This window comes from Eschrichtius robustus, chromosome 9 (genome assembly GCF_028021215.1).
Source record: "Eschrichtius robustus isolate mEscRob2 chromosome 9, mEscRob2.pri, whole genome shotgun sequence".
NCBI lineage: Eukaryota > Metazoa > Chordata > Mammalia > Artiodactyla > Eschrichtiidae > Eschrichtius > Eschrichtius robustus.
The window spans coordinates 102,130,058-102,150,229 of NC_090832.1; the positions used below are offsets into that span (position 1 = coordinate 102,130,058).

Consider the following 20,172-nt stretch of genomic DNA (forward strand, 5'->3'; position numbering starts at 1 on the left):
GCAGTTGCCTATATACTGGACGCATAATTGTTGGACCCCGAGGGGAGGCTTGATTTGTTGTGGAAAAAAGCTGCGGAACTGTCTTGCCTCGTGGCTGTGCCTGCACCCCAGCCATGAGGAGGGGTTGCTCCTCACCCTCCAGCAGTCGGTGTTGCCATAGTTTTGTTGGAGTTTAGCCATCCTGGTAGGTGTGCTGTGATGGCTCACGATTTTAATTTGGAAATCCCTAATAGTATATGATTTTTTGTATAATTTTTGTATTATTTTTATTAGCTGTATATCTTTTTTGGCCAGGTGTGTGTTCAAATCCTTACCCATTTTTAAAATGGGGTTGTTCTAGAGGTCTTTGTCCATTTTGAGTCCAAGTCGTTTACTGGATATGTGGTTTACAAGTATTTCTCTCCCAGTTTGTGGCTTGTCTTTTTTATCTTGGAGAGGCAGCAGTGAGTGGTGGCATGAAGCGAGATCTTCATTCCCTGCCCAGGAATTGAACCTGGGGAGCCTGGATGAAAACCAGGAATCCTAGCCACCACCCCCGCTAGCTCTTGCCCCCAGTGAAAAATGCATTTGTCATAGAGGTAAAAACTGTAAAAACAGGTACAAAATTTATTATTAGAGACATAGCACAGCAACAAGTGGGAGAGCACACAGAGAAACAGTTTGTTTAGTTAAGACAGAAGCAAGGCAGAGATGCACACCCGGAGAGAAAGGGTGTGGACACCCTGCCTAATGAGGAGGAGTGCAGTAGAGAGGCGGTTAAGTCACTTAACCAGGGCAGTTCTTCCGGGTCTCTGTTCACCTCTGGCCAATTATCTGGTTTCTTTTTCCACACCTGCCCTGCCCTAGGACCCTCCCCAACATGCGTGCGCAACTTTTTTCCAACATGGATTACCACCCAGAGGCCTGTGGGACGACCTTAGCATCACCTATTTTGGGGTGGTGCCCCTTCCTTTTTGACCCCCAAGGAACCTTTCTGCACATGTGCAATGTTTCCCTTGCCCGAAGGATGAGAAATGTATGACCTCTTGATCTTTTAACAGGGTTTAGTCCCACTCTGTCCCTCCCATAAAAATGTCCAATGTCTGGTTATTTACCCTATTTCTGTTGCTGGTTTTCATATCGAGGTGCAGACCCCGAAATATAGACAGGAGTCCGGTCATAAATATGTAGTCCTAGAGCCCGTTTGTCTCTTGCTTCAGGAAATGTAAACAGGGGGTTGGTAATGAATGTCCAGCCTGGAGCCCATTTTTTTCTCACCCCAGGAAGTGTGAACCGGAGGCCAGTTGTAAATGCATAGGCTGGAGACCATTTATCTCCTGCCTCATTTTGACTTTGTGAATAAGGTCTTTGAGAGTAGAAATCTTTAATTTTATAAAGTCCACTATATTTTTTTCTTTTGTGATTGGCCTTGTATGTTAAAACTCAAAGCTCGTGATCTATAGACGAAACCCAAGGTCATGTAGATTTTCTTCTATGTTTCTCTGTAATTTTCATAGCCTTGCATTTGAAATGTCGGTGAATAAATTTGTGTGAATTTGGCATAAGTTTTAAAGTTCGTGTCTAGGGACTTCCCTGGTGGTCCTGTGGCTAAGGCTCCGTGCTCCCAGTGCAGGGGGCCTGGGTTCCATCCCTGGTTAGGGAACTAGATCCCACGTGCCTCGACTAAGAGTTCGCATGCTGCAACTTAAAAAAGAAAAAGGTCCCGTGTGACACAGCTAAGACCCAGCGAAGATAAATAAATAAATATTAAAAAAAAAAAAATAAGTAAAGTCTGTGTCTATAATCATTTCATTTCTTACGGTTTCTAGTTAATTGCTCCTTAACTATTTTGGAGAATTCATGGGTCATTTGGCTCTATTTCAATTTGAATTTCCACAGCAGAATGGATGTAGCAGAAGCCGGGTCTCCTCAGGACCCACTGGGGCTTTGGGACACTGGGGGGTCTGGTTCACGCTGACAGGAGCCAGGTCTCCTCTGGACCTGCTGGGAGGTGACGCTGCTAAAGGAAAAGGTGAGGAAAAGTGGGGGAGAAGGTTCTTGTGTCTAGTTGAGTGATGAGGGTGTCTGTCTTCAGAGGACCCAGGAGAGGAAGGGCTTCATTTGGAACACTGGGTTTTTAGCCAGTTTTTGTGTGGTGTAGACAGACTGCAGTGTTCTTTGGTGTGTGGTGTCCAGTTTTGCCAGCACCATTTATTGAGGGGACTGTTGTTTCCCCAGTGTATGTTCTTGGCTCCTTTCTTGTGAATTAACTTACCGCATAACCATAGGTTTATTTCTTGGGTCTCTGTCCTGTTCCTCTGGTCTGCGTGCCTGTTTTTGTGCCAATTGCACACTTTTTGGTGACTGTAGCTTCGTAATGTAGTGTGAAGTCAGGGAGGGAGATGCCTCCAACCTGTTCTCCTTTCTCAGACTCCCTTTGGCTATTCAGGGGGCCTTTGTGTTCCCACACAAATGATAGGAACGATTGCTATATTTCTGTGAAGAATGCCATTGGAGTTCTGACCAGGCTTGCTTTGCATTTGAACATTGCTTTTGGTAGAATGGACATTTTAACAGTGTTCTTTGCATCCATGAGCATGGGATAGTTTTCCATTCATTTGTGTCTGTTCAGTTTCTTTTATCAGTGTTTTACAGTTTTCAGTGTGCTTTCACATCCTTGGTTCAATTTATTCCCAGGTATTTTTTAGATGCAATTGTAAATGGGATTGTTTTCTTCATTTCTCTTTCTGATGGCACATTATTAGTGTATAGAAAGACAAGTGATTTTTAGGGCTTCCTTTGTGGCTCAGTGGTTAAGAATCTGCCTGCCAATACAGGGAACACGGGTTCGAGCCCTGGTCTGGGAAGATCCCACATGCTTCGGAACAACTAAGCCCGTGCGCCACAACTACTGAGCCTGTGATCTGGAGCCCGCGAGCGACAACTGCTGAGGTCGTGTGCCACAACTACTGAAGCCTGCTGTCTTACAGCCCGTGCTCCACAACAAGAGAAGCCACTGCAATGAGAAGCCCGTGCACCGCAACGAAGAGTAGCCCCTGCTTGCCGCAGGTAGAGAAAGTCCGTGCACAGCAACGAAGACCCAATGCAGCCAAAGATAAATAAAGAAATAAATATTTTTTTAAAAATTTATAAAAAAAAAAAAAGAAAGAGAAGTGATTTTTGTGTACTGATTTTTTACGCTACAGCTTTACTGAATTCGTTTATTAGTTCTAACAGGGTTTTGGTGGTTTGATGTGGGAAACTAGAAGTCAGAAATCCCACTGTTTCTACTACAGCCAGGTCATCCACAGCACCCAAGACACAGTGGCTCCTAATATAACCTTCCCATGGTGCCTGTTAATAACGCGTGGACCCTACAGGAATGATGAGCGTCACCACTTTAGGTGAACCGCATCTGGTTAAGGCTTGGCCTGTATTATGAAGTTTGATGTCTTCTCTGCTTTTTGGGGGCATGGTTTTGACCTGGTTCTTTTGAAAAGTAATGTACTCCCCAGTAATTTCAAGTGTATTAAAAAACTGTAAGTAGCAGTACAAAATACACCACCTCACATAAACTACTCCAGTGTGTTTTATGCAATACTGGGGTCCTCTCCCAGGGAACCAGAACATAAAGACCCAAAGACGAAATTTTATGGTTCCACCTTATAATCCTATCCACGGGCCCACTTCAACATTCACCATCTCCGCAACTCTATGGAAATGTCTTTTCCCATGCTGATCCAGTTTTCTTTTTCTGAAACCATTATTGAGACTTTCCCTCATTTTCAAAACCTTTATGGATTTAAAACACACGAGCTAAGTATGATCTGGGTGACCTTTTCTGCATGACCTCTTTGACTTAGAATGTTTTCAGTGTTCATCCGTGTTCTAACATGTATCATCAGTGCTTCATTCATTTTTTTCATTGTGATTAAAAGTAACATTTACCATTTAAACCATTTTGAGTATACAGTTCTGTGGCATTAACTACATTCACATTGTTGTACAAATATTCTCACCATCCATCTCCTGGACCGATTCATTTTCCCCATGGGAAACTCTGTATCAATGTCTCTACATTTTTGCCAAAATTTGTTATTTTTAATTCTCTTGATTATAGGCCTTCTAGTGTTTGTGGAGGGGTATGGCGTTGTGGTATTAATGTGCATTTCCATCGTGACTAACGATGTTTAACATCTCTTCAGGTGTTTGTTGACCATTTGTATGTCTTATCTGGAGAAGGGTCTTTTCAAGTCCTTTTTCCATTTAAAAACCTGGGTTGTTTGCGGGGGCCTGCAGCTCCGCCGCCCGAGCCGGGTCCCGGCAAGCGATCGTCCTGGCGGCCTTGGCCTCGCTGAGTCCAGCCTGGAGCGGTCTCCGCGCCGCAGGGGCCCGCGCGCCGGGGCATCGCTAGCGGTCTTGCAGGGGCGCCGCTTCCTGCCTCGCGCTCGCAGGAGAGGGGACGCCCGGCCCCAGGCGCCCGTGCCCGGAGTGCCGAGACCGTGCTGTGCCGCGCGGACGCGGCGCCGGCGGGGCGGGTCTCGCTCGGCATTGGCTGCGGCTCACCTGAGCGCGCCGGTGGTCCGCGCGCCTCTCCCGGAAGTGGGCGTCCCGGCCAGAGCGCACCTGGCGCGGGTCGTCCTGGGGGTCCTCGCCGTCGGTCCCTGGCGAGCCGGCGCGGGTCCAGGGAGCCAGCGCGCGGCGGCCGGGAACGACCCCTCCCGTGGGTCCCTGTCACCCCAGCGGCATCCGAGCGCGGAGCGGAGGGCCGCGGGCCGCAGGTAAGGGGACGGGGGCTCGTGGGGGTGGGTGGAGGAGGGAACCACGACTCACACCAGAGCTGTTCGGCACAGTCGCGGAGCCCCCTAACCTGGCGGCCGCAGGAAGGGCTCGCCTTTGAGTAGAGGCTTTGAGGACAGGCCCGAGCCTACCCCGTCCAATTTTACAAAACATCTGCTGGTGTAAAGCTCGCTCCCGCGTGGTTTTCCCAAGTAGCCAAGTGCCCCACGCGAGGTCTCTGCAAGGAGAACCTGAGAGGGCCCGTAGTCCTGAGAGACTTGCCCTTGGCTTATGGCAAGGCCAAGGGATTTATCCTGCATGGTGATTTCTCCTGCTGAGAACCCCCAAACCCCACTCTGGCCAGCTGGCCCAGCTCTGCTTCCTGCACGTCTCCAGCCCGGGCCGGCCCTTGGCCACCTGCTGGGATGGGAAAGGGAAGGGTCTCAGAATTGCACCTTAGAAACTTGGCAGGGGGCATGGATTGAAAAACATGGGGGCCATCCAGGCAGCAGAGAAGGGAGAAGGGCATCTTGCTGCCCTTTCATTGTGGAATCGGTGGCGCTTCTGCTGAGAGGGGCCTTTCCATGGGGACCGCATGCAGTGTGTTTGGTGTCTTGGAACTGAAGAATTAGAACCTGTACAATTTTCAAATTATGTGGTCCTTTAATTTAAAAACAAAACCCCTAGAACCTTTGCTTTATAAATTGAGGTCTGAAAATTGAAGGTCTGTTTTGCTTCCACTGTGACACTATATTAAGAAATGTGGATTTATTGAGAAAAGAGTCAGAATAGAGAAGGAAACAGAGAACTCAGAGGTACCACTGTAGTTTGGCAAAGGCTGGGGGGAGTTAATTTGTCAATGCTGCTGGCTTTCAGTAGCCTGCAGCCATTCTCCTCCTGCGGCTGAGGGGGTATAAAGCTGTACTGGGTTGCTCTACTCTTCTTTGGTAGAATTCCAGCTCAGAGCCATCTCTTGATGTATAAGTATTTCGCAGACTAGGTTCCCAGGCAACTCCTGGAGGGCCAGAGGGATTCCTTCCTTCATTATACCTGTCTGTTTGAATGAAAACCAGCAATGACATATTTTTCTTTAAATCTGGTTTATGGTCTATCATCCAAAAACCAGATTAGCTATTTCCTCACTCTCTCAATAGGCTCGAGTTCCTGGAAACTGAAACCTAGAGAGGGTGGAAGAGTGCCCGAGGGAGAACGGGAGAGCCTGCTGGGAACCGTGACTCCTGGGTTTTTAATGAGCTTCCTAAACAGCATGGTCATTAATTGGCAAGTGATGACCTTAAGGAGAAACTACTGGTGAAAATGTAAAAGCCTTTTGTTAACAATGTGCCCACCAGGTGCGCATCTTTTGGAGTATTTTCATTGCATTTCCAACACCTGGGAGGGTGTTGGGCAGACGGCAGGTGTTTAATAGGTTTATTGAATAAGTTCAATTACATACAATTATATCAATGGAAGGGTCAGCAACACTATGAGGTTAGGGTTAGGGTTAGGGCCAGGGCCAGGGTCAGGGTCAGGGTCAGGGTCAGGGTCTTAAGGTTAGGGTTAAAAATGCAAGTTCTGGGGTTGGGCAGATCTGGGTTCAGACCGTCGTTTACAAACTGTCTTCGTGCAAATCGTGTGTTTTTTTCCTAAGACTCAGCTTCTACCTTTATGAAACGGGGGTAGCAGTGGTGCTGATCCCAGAGGTTTTGTTGAGGCAAAGCTCTTTTCTCAGTTCCTAGCATGCGTGAGTGCTCAATGCACTCAGTTAATATTATGGTTATTGACCCTGGAGATACTCCCCAAAGCTAAAGGCCAGAGGCCTGACAGGTGTGTTGAGGAGGTGGGTGCCTACTGTGAGCCCGAGGTGGCAGGTAGCCAGAGGAATGGAACGGCTGCTGCAGAGCGGGACTGTTTTCTCCTGCTTTAGACTTTTCTGTATTTTCTAGATTTTCTTAAAAGAACCATGTAGATGGTTTTGTACCCTGAAAACTTCCAACAAAAACTTTAAAGACCTTATCCATGCAAACATTTACTCTAAAAAGCTGGAGAATGGAACTGAAGGCCTATTTTGGAGAACTTTCTGTATTCCCATTTCCTGGAATCTTCTGAAATGGAACCAAGTGGGGGAGGGGTGTGATCTGTACTAATTCTCTGAGCTCTTGGGTCTAATCACTGAGCATCCCTGCATCCCACCTTCCTCCTGAGATCATGGGTACCTCTCAGTTCATAAATTCAACAATTCCTTACTTAAGTAAATAAACACACAAAATACTTACATCAGTGGCCAACAATTCCTCACTGTCATCAATACTGGCCACGGTGACCTCTCCTTGGCTCACAAAGGGGAAGTCAAAGGGGTTGGTTGAAATGAGAAGCAGGTCTGTGAAGCAGAAGGATCCCTTTAGCATCTTATGCACAACTGACTCTGAGTTTTTTTTCCAATGTGATCGATTTGGAAGATGAGAATGATAACCAAGGAACTTACCCATAAGTTCCGGCTTCTTGTTTGACATGATTTGGTAAAAAATATGATAGCCTCTCTCACGGGATAACTGAAATGCCACCCTGGATTTTTCTAAGAGATCTAAGATAACAAAAAACGATGTGATTTTAGGGTCCCCAGGAGATGCCTCTGTGGCCAAATCCAAGGTGCCAGATAGAGTGTTTGGACTCACAGGTTTCAATGTCCGCTGACACCAGCTTTCCTGTGGCTCCAAAGTGAATGCGAATGAACGTCCCCTGTCCAAAGACAGATTGAAAAACACAGTTATTTTCTTTCTATGGTACTGTAGCCAGCTTCTGTTAGGTACTACTGAGGATGGGTGGGCTGTGTAGGCTCACGGAGGAGGTGATGCCAGAAGCATGAGGACCTTCCTCCTCTCTGTTTGCTTGGCATCTGGTCCCCACGCTGGCTCAGCCAAGACTCAGGTAGCTCTGCCCAAAGCACCTGGCCCTGTTCCCACAGCTCTGGGGATGCCTGCAGGCTCCCTCTCAAGTCTCTGTTTGGGACCACCTCACACCTGACTGTCTCCTTGGTCTTTATCCTGCTCAAACTCTTTGTAACACCTTTGAACTGATAACCTGGTTGGACTATCTGACTTCTTTTTTGCCTCTGGATGTTACTTCTGAGATTTCTTGCCTCAGTTTTCCTTACTACTTACTACATGCAAACCTAGCTCCCAGGCCAGGCCTCCTGGCTCCCCAAAGACCCACTCAGCACTTGGGTTCCCCCAATCTTGGGGAGTGAGGGGTGAAATTATATATAGTATATATGTGTGTGTGTATACTCCCTTCTTACATCATCTGCTTAATTGGTCGCTACCACTCTGTGAGCCAATTGGAGGGCAAAAATATTGCCTTGCTTGTTCACCCACAGACCCTGGAATGTAGTACATCCTCAGTAGTATTCTCAGTATTCTCTGAATGAAGCCTAAGAAGAGTTAATGAAGGACCAGTGTAGGTTTATGTGAATTATGTTTTCGTTCTTCAGGAGTTCTAGCTGCTGAATGCAAGTGCCTCTGGGTACTTGCTCTACTGGCCAGTGAAATTAGATAGGAGACTGGATACTTGTTTATTTGCCAGTGTCGGAAGTAAATGCCTCTTTGGTTGAGCTAATCCTAAGTGAAACATTGAAGGATGGGACATATCCTTCAGTATCTTCAGTTTCAACTTCTTCCCAATTTTTGAGCTCTGCTGCCTCCACCAGGTTTTCCCTCCTCCCAGCACCTCCTGACTTGGAGAAGGTCAGATCTGCTAACTAACTTCACACTAAGGTTTTCATGGCTAATAAGTCAGTGGATACTGTTCAATGGACTTATGTCTTTTAAAATGCTTCCACCTGAAGAGACCAATTTTAGCATAGAGAAGTCATTTTGTACTTGTGGAATTTGAATCTTGAATCCTTGTGACTTCAGGAGGCTCTGAGGTGATGCTGATTAGTTAGGGAAGGACAGCTAAATCTTCCTTCGGCTGGGAATAAGACAAAATGTTCTTTGAAGGGTTATCAGAATATCCCGGTTGGGCAGCTTGATCTGAAGCGCTTGGGGGTAGACTAAGGCCAGGTATATCCTAGTTTATGTGGCCATTTTTCATATTCAGCATTGGAGGAGAGGGTTTTCTTTCTGGGGGTCATTGACAATTGGACTGAGTCTTAACGAATCTCAAAGAGTTGTCATTCCTCACGGTCTTGGCATTTCCAAAGGCCTCCAGGAGGGGGTTGGCCTGGATGATCTGGTCTTCCAGGGTTCCCTAATAATATGTGAGAAGAGGAAAAGAGAGGACTTTGGACGTCTTCAAAGTAACTTCCCAGTGACTCAAAAGTGTGGATGCTCTGGAAAGGTCCCAGGGAGAGATGTCGCCCAGCTCAGGCTGGTGGCAGGTACAGTTGTGCTGAGTACCCACAGGCCCATCCCCACCCCACCCAAGGAGGCTTCAAGGTCCCATCGTAGAAGGAGTCTTAGCACAGCATCAAAGTGGCTTCTGGCCACACCAGATTCCAGGTTGGAGCCCTACCTGCTACCTCTCAATCTCCCAGATGGCCTTTCTTCTCTGATAACATTTTATTATAAATTATGGATTTGTAAAATATAGACCTCTGTTCCTGCATGCACCAGGACCCATTTATACAGATATTCGGGTTCAGAAGTAGAAACAGACTGTGAGCAATGAAAGTGACCCATATGATAGAAACAGTGGTTCTCAAAAAAATGTTTAAGTTGCATAAAATATTTTGTGAGAATTATTACGTAGAAATCCACTTATAGAAAGCAGAGTTTTTACCTTTTCCCCTTCCCCACATGATTGCTTGCCTTTCTGACTTCAGGGCTGTTTGGAAACTACTGTCCAGCCCAGTGGTTCTCAAAGTGTGATCCCTGGACAGGGCATGAACAATGGGAACATGACAGAAATGCAACATGCCAGGATTTTGAATGTGAGACAGGAATTTCAGTCAGAAATTCTGGGCCTGGGGACCAGCAATCCGTTGTTAACGAACCCTCCTGGTGATTCTGACGTGCACTCCAGTTTGAGAACCACTGGCCTAAACCATTCCTTAGCCAAAGGAGGATGTGGAGTTGTTCAAGGTCACTCGGCTGTTGCTGATGGAGCTGGTGCTAGAGCCCGAGTCCACAAGGTGGAGCCATTTCCTGCCTTGCCCCGTAAACACCCCCTGGGGCAGGACCTCGTGCTGTGCATCTCTGCTGAGCACAAAGCCCTGCGGACACTTGGGGCTCACCTGGGGTTTCAGTTATACTCATACCAGCAAGCCTTCCAGGTGCAGGAAGCTGCTCACCTGCATCTTGCCCGGCCACTGCGCCTTCCTCTTCTCCCCAGTGACCGCAATTGCTGCAAAGTACTGGATCACATGCTTGGTGTTCACTGTCTTCCCAGCCCCGGATTCTCCACTGTTGATTTAAAAGTAAGTGAGAGGGACTTCCCTGGTGGTCCAGTGGTAAAGAACCCGCCTTGCAATGCAAGGGACGCGGGTTCAATCCCTGGTCAGGGAACTAAGATCCCACATGCCGCGGGGCAACCGAGCCCGCACGCCATAACTACTGAGCTTGCGCGCCTCAATTAGAGCCCATGTGCCACAAACTACAGAGCCCACGTGCTCTGGTGCCCGCGTGCCACAACTACAGAGCCCACGCACTCTGGAGCCTGTGTGCCACAACTAGAGAAGAGAAAACCCGCCTGCCACAACTAGAGAGAAGCCTGTACACCACAGCGAAGAGCCCGCGCACCCCAACAAAAGATCCCGAGTGCTGCAACTAAGACCCGACGCACCCAAAAATAAATAAAATATAATAAAGTAAAATAAAATAAAATAAAGTGAGATACACAGACATAGAGAAGAGACTTGTAATTGCCAAGGGGACCAAGGAAAGGGGGAATGGAGGACAAATGGATTGAGAGTTTGGGATGAGTAGATGCAAACTATTAGATATAGAATGCATAACCAACAAGGTCCTACTGCATTGCACAGGGAACTATATTCAATACCTTGTGATAAAACAAAATGGAAAAGAATATGAAAAGGAATATATATGTATAACTGAATCACTTTGCTGTACAGCAGACATTAATACAACATTGTAAATCAAGTATACTTCAATAAAATAATTTCTTTTTAAAAAGTAAGTGAGCTAAAGGAGAGCAGAAGGAATGGACAGCCCCTTCCAAGTCATCATGGCAACAACACAGGTTACTCACGCAATGAGGACGGACTGGTTGTCTCGATCTAGAAATGCAGAAGGAAGCAGGACAGAATAAATAAACAACATACAGGCAGGATATACAAATCAGGCAACATTGGGGGTAGACAGAGCCCATGAGTTCTAGTTCTGGCTTTGCCATTAACTAGTGGTGTGATGATTTGGGCATATCGAATCTTCTTTGAGACAATTTGTGCAGATTTCCCAAATGCTGGATGTGTAACGTGGGCAGCATGGGAAGTGAACGGTGAGTCCCACAGTGTGGAAGTTATTCATGTTCACAGATCTTTACCTCCTCAATAGCGCTTTCTTATCTCCCTTTTCAACAAAGAAAGCAAGTCTCAGACTTAGAACTTGTAAGAAGCCACAGCTTCTAATTAGAATTTATGGACACTGATTTGTTGTCATTGCCTTTTTCTTTCACCTTTACTTTCTACTTGTGGACAGTGACCGTGATTTTCCATTTACAAGAGTGTTATAGGTTGAATTGTGTTCCCCCCAACAAACTAATATGTTGAGGCCCTAACTAACCCCCAGTACCTCAAAATGTGACCTTATTTGGAAATAGGGTCATTGCAGATGTAATTAGTGAAGATGAGGTCATACTGGAGGAGGTGGGCCCCTAATCCAATATGACTGGTGTCCTTATAAAAAGAGAAATTTGGAGACAGATGAGAACACAATGTGAAGATGAAAGTGCAGATCAAGGTGATGATTCTATAAGCCAAGGGATGGCAAGGATGGCCAGCAAACCACCGGAAGCTGGGAGAGTGGCCTGGACCACATTCTCCCTCTCGGCCCTCAGAGGGAACCAACCCTGCTGACACCTTGATCTCAGACTTCCAGGCTCCAGAGCTGTGACACAATGCATTTCTGTTGCTTAGGCCACCCAGTGTGTAGTACTTGGTTACGGCAGTCCTAAGAAACTAATACTAATAGTGATATTATTCTTCCTTTTTTTAAAAAATAGTTTTCCTCCAGATCAAAGGGCAGATTTGTTCGGTTCCTATTTTATTTTTATTTTTGGCCACGCCACGTGGCATGTGGGATCTTAGTTCCCTGACCAGGTATCGAATCCATGTCCCCTGCAGTGGAAGCACAGAGTCTTAACCATTGGACCGCCAGGGAATTCCCTATTCTTCCTTTTTGAAATGGACGGAACTTCAGTCACTATAAGGAAAGATTTTAAATATGCAGAAATGGCCAGGATTGCGAATGTGACATTGGAATGGCTGAAGTTTGGGCAACATTGTCCTGGATGACTTTTAAGCATCTTCAGATCTCAGATGCTTGCTTCTACTTCTTCTCTCTGCACCAAGTCAAATCAGGTGAAAGTTGAACAGACCGAAGTGATGTTAGGCATGACAAGGGTGACAGTATTACCACATCTCTGCTATTTCATCTGCTATTCTGGAAATTTAAGGAGGAGAAAGAGGGAGCCTGAGAAAACAGGTGAAGGGAAGTTGCTGTGCCCATTTCTCCAACTTTGCATTCCTAAGTGGCTACTAATATAGTCTCTCTTCCAAGTGTGTTCCTGTTGGGGGTTTCTTTGGAGGTGGGGGCAGTGCATCTCCTTGTGCTTCACATCCACCCCCAGAGAAGCATGTACTTAGTGTGGCTTCAGTCCCAAGCTCTGGCTTAAGAACCGTGACTGGTAATGGAAGATACTGCGCCCCTGGCTTTCCATCCTGACATCCTCTGAATCTACTGAGGTCACTTTGGTCATTGCACCGTTTGGATGACCAAAGCCTGTGAAGGGCTCGAGTAATTAACTAAGAACCAGTGCAGTTAAAGGACTTGAATACTTCACTAAAACTATTTTTTTAAATATGGATTAAAGAAATTACTCACCAGTCAACATGAACTGATAGGCGTTGTCAGAGATGGAGAAGATGTGGGGCGGGGCCTCCTGGTGCTTTTTGCCTCTGTAGGCCGTCACCACCTCAGGGTTGTACACCGGCAGCCACTGGTAGGGGTTGACGGTGACACAGAAGAGGCCTGAGTAGGTCTGAGAAAATCAGAAAATTCAACCTATGGATCTTGACTTTACTAAGAGAAGGAAATGGAATAAAGAGAGGTTGAAGGGTACTCACGTAGATCATCCAGGCTGCGTAACGCTCTTTGAGGTTGTACAGCACTCCTGGCTCGTGTAGGTGGGTCATCATGGCCATGTCCTCGATCTTGTCAAATTTGGGAGGGTTCATGGGGAAGACTTGGTCACTGTTCGGAGTGAGTGTCTGGATACTGAGAGGAAAATCACATGATGAGTGGGAGAGCCGATGTGGTGACCTACCAGTGGGGTGAAAATGGTGAGATATTGTGGTGAGATTACCCCATTACTGTGGTTAACTTTATGGATCATTTCTGTGCCCAGAGATGATCCGTAAATAACTGTTCTTGATAAATCTAAGACTGGTCAAACTGTATAACCAATTCTGGTCTGATGCCCATAAGTCAGCATGCCATTCTGTGTGCCAGAAGAGGGTTACAGGTGTGCAAAGTTATAGAGCCCTTCAGCCTCAGGGTGGCCAGGTGGAACTCAGGATGGCCAAGGCCACAGCAGCTTGCCTCTGTTTACCCCATTTGCTATGAGTGCTGCAATGAGATCAAGCTTGGAAGATTGGAAAAAACTCTTCCAGTGTATTCTGTACATCTCCACCTCAATACCTCTGCTCATGTGGGTCCCTTTGTCTGGAATATATCTACATTGAAATTACATCTAGCAACCTTCAAAGCTCTTCTGAAGTGCCACCTCTTCCATGACCTGTTTCTGCTCTCCCCTGTCTTTTCAAGGCTTCCAGAATTCCTTGCACCGCTGCCCTAATAGTTAAAACATTTGGACTTGAAGCATGGTCCATGCCTGAACAGTATTTTGAGACTATTACCTAATTTTCCCCTCTCTGTTTTCCCTCCCCTTTAAGCATACAACTGGCACTCCATTACTCAGGAAAGGTAGAAAATAGGGCATAAAAGCGAGAGAGCCTGTAAGCCTTTCTAGCGTTTGTTTTCCAAAAGCCCGAATCCTCAGAAGAGCTTTGAGGGTTTTACCAAAAAGATAAAAGGGAGGAGATTTGTTGATATAGACCAAATCTCTTGAGGAAAGGAAGCCCTTCTGCCCCACCGCCCTAAACTAGAGAGAGAGGGACATCCAAAATAGCATAAGGAAGATGGAAAAATCTGTGTGTCCTGAAGGTTCAGAAACTGGGGAGCTCCTTCCACTTCCGGGACTGCAGGGCCTGCGGTCTCCCGGGCTCCCGCACGCACCGACTTGCCAACGAGACAAAGGACGGGGGCGCGCTGCCAACGGCGACGCGTGGTGTCATGCGTCGCGGGGCGCGCCTCGGCCTGCGCGCTTGCACGCGTCCTGGGGGCCGCTGACGGGCCTGCGCGCCAGTGCGGAGCTGGAGGCGGGCCGCGGGGGCCCAACGACGGAGAGGGCGGTGCCAGCTCCGAGACCGAGGCAGCAACACGCCGAGCGAGCGCCTGTGCCCGAGGGCAGTGATGCTGTGGTTCCAGGGCGCCATTCCGGCCGCCATCGCGTCGGCCAAGAGGAGCGGCGCGGTCTTCGTGGTGTTCGTGGCAGGTGATGATGAACAGGCTACACAGATGGCTGCAAGTTGGGAAGATGAGAAAGTGACAGAAGCATCTTCAAACAGTTTTGTTGCTGTGAAAATCGATACCAAAAGTGAAGCCTGCCTACAGTTTTCACAGATCTATCCTGTAGTGTGTGTTCCATCCAGTTTCTTTATTGGAGACAGTGGAATTCCCTTGGAAGTAATAGCAGGAAGTGTTCCTGCAGATGAACTTGTTACCAGAATCCACAAAGTCCGGCAGATGCACTCGTTAAAAGGTGAAATATCAGTGGCAAATAGTGGCCAGTGAGAAAGTTCAGTCTCTACTCCATCCACCTCATTTGATCAGAACAACACTTCTGAAAACTGTCAGTCCAGAAATGTAGAGCTCTGTGAGACACCACCCACTTCTGACACAAAGTCAGATTCTGCAACAGGAGGAGAAATTTCAGGCCAGGCCACTGTGTCTCCAGAGCCTGGTGGATGTTCAAATCAGAGACCTACAGAGGAGCTCACCGTCAGAGTGGAAAGACTAACCAAAAAACTTGAAGAAAAGAGAGAAGAGAAAAGGAAAGAGGAAGAACAGAGAGAGATTAAGGAGGAAATTGAGAGGAGGAAAACTGGAAAAGAAATGTTGGATTATAAAAGAAAGCAAGAAGAAGAATGAACAAAAAGAGTGTTAGAGGAAAGGAACAGAGAAAAGGCAGACGATAGGGCAGCTCGAGAGCATATAAAACAGAAGATTGCACTGGACCGTGCAGAGAGAGCTGCTCGTTTTGCAAAGACAAAGGAAGAAGTAGAAGCTGCTAAAGCTGCTGCCCTGCTGGCCAAACAGGCAGAAATGGAAGTCAAGAGAGACTCTTCCACAACAGAAAGAAGCAGTGTTGTGAGAATTCAATTCCGTCTTCCTGATGGTTCTTCCTTCACAAATCAGTTCCCTTCTGATGCTCCTCTAGAAGAAGCAAGAAAGTTTGCTGCACAGACTGTTGGCAACACTTACGGTAATTTTTCATTAGCAACAATGTTTCCCAGGAGGGAATTTACCAAAGAAGATTATAAAAAGAAATTACTGGATTTGGAACTTGCCCCAAGTGCTTCAGTGGTACTCTTGCCAGCAGGAAGACCAACTACATCCATGGTACATTCTTCCAGTGGCGACTTTTGGACATTCTTGGGGACAGTACTTTACCCATTCCTTGCCATCTGGAGATTGATTAGCAACTTCTTATTTAGTAATCCTCCTCCTGCACAGGCCTCGGTGAGAGCAGCATCATTGTAATCCTCAAACCTTGCATCCTCTAGCAACTCAGAAAAAAGGGAACCAGTCAGAAAAAGAGTGCTGGAGAAACGGGGGGAAGACTTTAAAAAGGAGGGCAAGATATACAGATTGAGGACTCAAGACGATGGTGAAGATGAAAACAACACTTGGAATGGAAATTCTACTCAACAGATGCAGTGTGACAAGGACAATATGTGCAGTAATCATTGTTTCTCTTATGATTTAATTCAACTAAAATTCTACTGGAGAAGTGGGACTGCTTTATGTTTTCCAACTCATCTACAAAGTGTCTCTTTATTCCTGCTTAGTGGGTTAAAGTTGTTTAACCTCAGATAAGTCAAGAGATAAAATAACTGGCTGCTAAGTCCTTGTATATGGTAACCAACTGCTAGAAGCCTAAAATAGCAAAAGGTCTGCGACAGCCTCCCTTTATCAGCTTTCTTGTTTAGTATTTCATATGCCCATTAGCCCTGTGCTCTCAGATGTTATGTTTTGTTTAGGGCTGTTTTGCTCCAGAACTCCTCAGCCCACACAAAGTAACTGGTGTGTCACTGAATAATTTGATCTTGAGTCAGAGCGTTTTAACTAGCCAATCAGATGATAATTTGGGTTTAACTTTTCTCTTCTTGCTCATCAGCTGCAAGCAAAATCTTATAGTTTTTAATCTTACTTAAACACTGGATAAAAAAATCTTTTCCAAAAAAAAAAAGAAACTGGGGCTTGTTTCTTAGCAATCCTTCAGGGGGGCAGTGACACCCCATGTGGTATTACTGAAAATGTGGCATGGCTCTGGGGAGGGGACCCCAATAGTAACTCCAGAAAATTTATTTCCGGCCCTGTGAAAAGAGGCTGACACCCGAGGTTAAGTTTAATAATAACAATCATCATCATCATCATCGTCATCATCATCTGTCTTGTATGCTTGAATTTGTGAACTGCGATTCATACCTACCATGTACTCTTTTTTTAAAAAATTATTTTATTTATTTATTTTTGGCTGCGTTGGGTCTTCCTTACTGCACACGGGCTTTTCTCTAGTTGTGGCGAGTGGGGGCTACTCTTCGTTGCGGTGCACGGTCTTCTCATTGTCATGGCTTCTCTTGTTGCAGAGCACAGGCTCTAGGCACACGGGCTTCAGTAGTTGTAGCGCACGGGCTGAGTAGTTGTGGCTCGCGGGCTCTAGAGTGCAGGCTCAGTAGTTGTGGCGCACGGGCTTAGTTGCTCCACGGCATGTGGGATCTTCTGGGACCGGGGATTGACCCCGTGTCCCCTGCATCGGCAGGCGGATTCTTAACCTCTATGCCACCAGGGAAGTCCCCATACCCACCATGTACTCTTGATTCCTACACTAGATGATAAACTTTGGGGAAGCGGGACTGAGATTTGCTCATATTTGCAGAGTGATAGACACTGTGACCTAGACATGGTGCGTGTCCAGTAAGGATTGAATTGAATGGTGCTCTGTAATTCTCTGCATTAAATTAGGCATTGCCTCTGGAGCTCCCTCTGTAAGTCACTCTGCAGCCTAGAGAGTTCTATTTGGTATATTCGCCCATCCAGCAGCAATCTGTATCAATCTCTCCCTTAAACAGTCCAAACTCTTCCACCACCACCTTCCCCTTTCTCCAAAGCAAACATCATAAAAACTCTCAAAGCCCAAGTCCTCGAAGGAAAGAGCCCGAGGAAAGGTATGTGCCATGGCAGTTTTTACCTGCGACTTCACTCAGAGTAGATCAATGTGAGTCTTGTTCTATCTTCAGATTCCTATGGGCCAGCATGCAATTTCTACTATTCTACTCCAAAGGCAAAGGGGGATGCCCATGTTAGCAAGGACATCTGAGATCAACACTTACCCGGTTGTCGAGGGTCTCGACTGTGACTTTGTCATTTTCCTTGCTCTGGATCATACCTTTCACATAAAATTCCTTATCATCCACTGCAAAGCAAGCTTTCTTAGAATCAAATGGGCGATTTTGAGCCTCGATTCTCTCCTTCTCTGATTTCCACAGGTAGGGAGCTGCTTCTCCAAAAATGGCCATCTCTGCATCACAGCTCATGACCGCAGGGGCTGGGAAGACCAGGGCTGCTGAGTCTGGAACTTTGGGGAGCTCCATCCTGTTATTTCCATTCAGACAGGGGGCCAGATTCAAAAGTTCCTGGGATTAACCTACGTTCTGAGGAATCAAGGACCTGGTATAGGGGCCTAGAGTGGGCAAGTGGGGGTGAGCTAAAGGAGATATTTTACTCCAAGAAAAAAGTTTGAGGGGACATCTCTTAGTCCACCTCCAGGTGTGGAAGTCTAAACCAATTAGAGGAAGCCAAGCTAAGCCTAATAAAGGAGGCCTCAGAAAATACTTCCTTAATTACACATCACATTTGAGCCTCATGATCTCGGTGTCATTCCCAAATCTTAAGGGTGTCTGAAAAGAATTACTGGAATGTTGATAATTCCCAGTAGAAAGTTCAGATAGCCCAGTGAAAAGTAATGACTTGAACATAAAGTACTGCCACACTTGTTTAGCCAATTACAGGCAACAAGGTGATAGGAGACATTATGGCCTAGTGTAATGGTTCCAAACTTTAATATGCACCAGAATTACCGGGAGAGCTTGTTAAAACACAGATTTCTGGGCCTCACCCCCAGAGCTTCTGATTCAGTAGGTATGGGATGGGGCCTGAGAATATGCATTTCTAGCAAGTTCTTAGGCAATGCTGGTGGTGCATTCATCAGCTGATGGTGAATTCATCATTGTGGTCCAGGGACCACACTCTGAGAACTTCTGGTGTAGGGCCTTCTGACTCCAAGAGTGGTCTTTGAACACGTTGCATCAGCATCACCGAGGAGTTGTTAGACATTCAGAATCTCAGAACCACCCCGCATTACAAAACCAGAATCTGCACTTTAACAAGATCTCCAGGTGATTTCTAGGCATAGTAGAGTTGAGAAGTACTGGGCTTAAGGCAGGGGTCTCCAAACTTTAGTTATGTGTAGCAGTGTCGGGGTGTGACAAACAGTGTTTAATTAAATACCTGCTTTAGAACTCACCGCTTAGCGTGTGTGTGTGTGTGCATGTGCGTGTATGGTGTGTTTATGTATCTTTCTGCCTCTCTCTCTCTGTCCACCCTCCCGCTCATCCCACCCCCCCCCCGTCACTTCTTTCCAAACCATCCCCTTTCACAGACCTTCTCTTTATGTGTTTTCCTTGCTTAGAAGCTAGAAAATTTGGCTTAAAGTCCCGGCACTGAACTTGGTCAAACCACTTAACTTCTTTGGGCCACTAATTTCACTTAAAATGAAGAAGCAAGCCTAGCTCATTTCTAAGGCCCCTGCAGGTTGTGTGTCTTTTCTGGTTCCTTTTCCTCATCTGCATTTGCTTTTCCTGTTCCCTCTGGACCTCTTCCCGTATCCTTCCTGACCCTCTACTTCTTTTCCCCACAACTCTTCCCCTTCTCCCTTTCTTTCTCTGCTTTTTCTTTTCCATACATTCTTCTGTAAGTGACCATAAAATGGAGTTCAATTACACACATGTATCCCCATATCTCTCTTAAGAAATAGGTCATATGTTTTGAATAAAGCCTTTTATGTTTCCTATTAAAAGTGGGAAAATTGAACATTTTATGGTTGTCTCTTGGAACTTCCCCCGCCCTCAATCTTACACTTTATGAAATTACTCTTCATTGGTAACTGACTGTTGTTTCAATATCCCTCCTTGAGATTCTGGGGGGATCTAGTCCTACAGAAAGAGGAGCAACTGCTTCCCTCTGGATCTTATTCAGGATAAGTTGCATTTCGATTTTACTTTGGCCAGCGGCTCTGCTGAACCATCTGTGTGCTCGCAGTTAAGTTTTCATAGTTAAGAGATTGGAACTCAATATAGCACCACAAAGAGGACCTCTGGCTTGCAGGCTTCATGCGGTTTAAATTTTCTCAGTTACTGCCTGGTGGAGAGGAAGAATTCATCCATATTGTTTCCTCATCTGTGAAGATAGTCCCTACTTTTGTGGCTTAAGTGAGTTTTACGACAGCAGCAGTTCTCAAGCTTTGTTTTCTCAGAACCCCTTCACACTCTTAAAAACCATTGAGAACCCAGTGAGTTTGGTTTATGCAGGTCATATCTACCAATATTTATGGTATTAGAAGTCAAAATTGAGAAAATCTAATTCATTTACAGTTCCTATCAAATTCATTGCATGTTAACATTAATGACATATTTTTATGAAAATGACTATATTTTCCAAAACAGAAAAATTAGTGGCAAGAGTACCATTGTTTTTCATTTTTGCAACTCACTTTAATGTCTGCTGAGTAGAAGATGGATGGATTTTCATGCCTGCTTCTGTACTCTGTCTGTTG

General features: G+C 46.1%; 1 protein-coding gene and 1 pseudogene across 1 annotated transcript; one reads left to right on the forward strand and one right to left on the reverse strand.

Moving 5' to 3' along the window:
• Nucleotides 1–4,844: 4,844 nt before the first annotated feature.
• On the reverse strand, nucleotides 4,845–17,875 carry LOC137769156 (myosin-13-like). Its single transcript, XM_068550852.1, has 11 exons — nucleotides 17,672–17,875; nucleotides 13,061–13,204; nucleotides 12,819–12,975; nucleotides 10,966–10,993; nucleotides 10,049–10,160; nucleotides 8,914–9,006; nucleotides 7,434–7,497; nucleotides 7,244–7,342; nucleotides 7,035–7,138; nucleotides 5,109–5,175; nucleotides 4,845–4,996 (listed from the first exon to the last, which is right to left on the reverse strand). Exons 1-11 carry the CDS (start codon nucleotides 17,873–17,875, stop codon nucleotides 4,845–4,847), a joined length of 1,224 nt encoding a protein of 407 aa, XP_068406953.1.
• Nucleotides 14,455–17,158, forward strand: LOC137769701 (UBX domain-containing protein 4 pseudogene; annotated as a pseudogene).
• Nucleotides 17,876–20,172: the final 2,297 nt, after the last annotated feature.

Bases quoted from the DNA above. Each gene is read 5' to 3' on its own strand.
- LOC137769156 (XM_068550852.1), bottom strand. From the start codon at position 17,875: ATGAGCTGTGATGCAGAGATGGCCATTTTTGGAGAAGCAGCTCCCTAC. The intron at 12,976-13,060 runs GTGAGTACCCTT...TGATTTTCTCAG, and splicing joins ACGCAGCCTGGATGATCTAC to ACCTACTCAGGCCTCTTCTG. The intron at 9,007-10,048 runs GTGAGCAGCTTC...ACATATTATTAG, and splicing joins AGTGGCCGGGCAAGATGCAG to GGAACCCTGGAAGACCAGAT.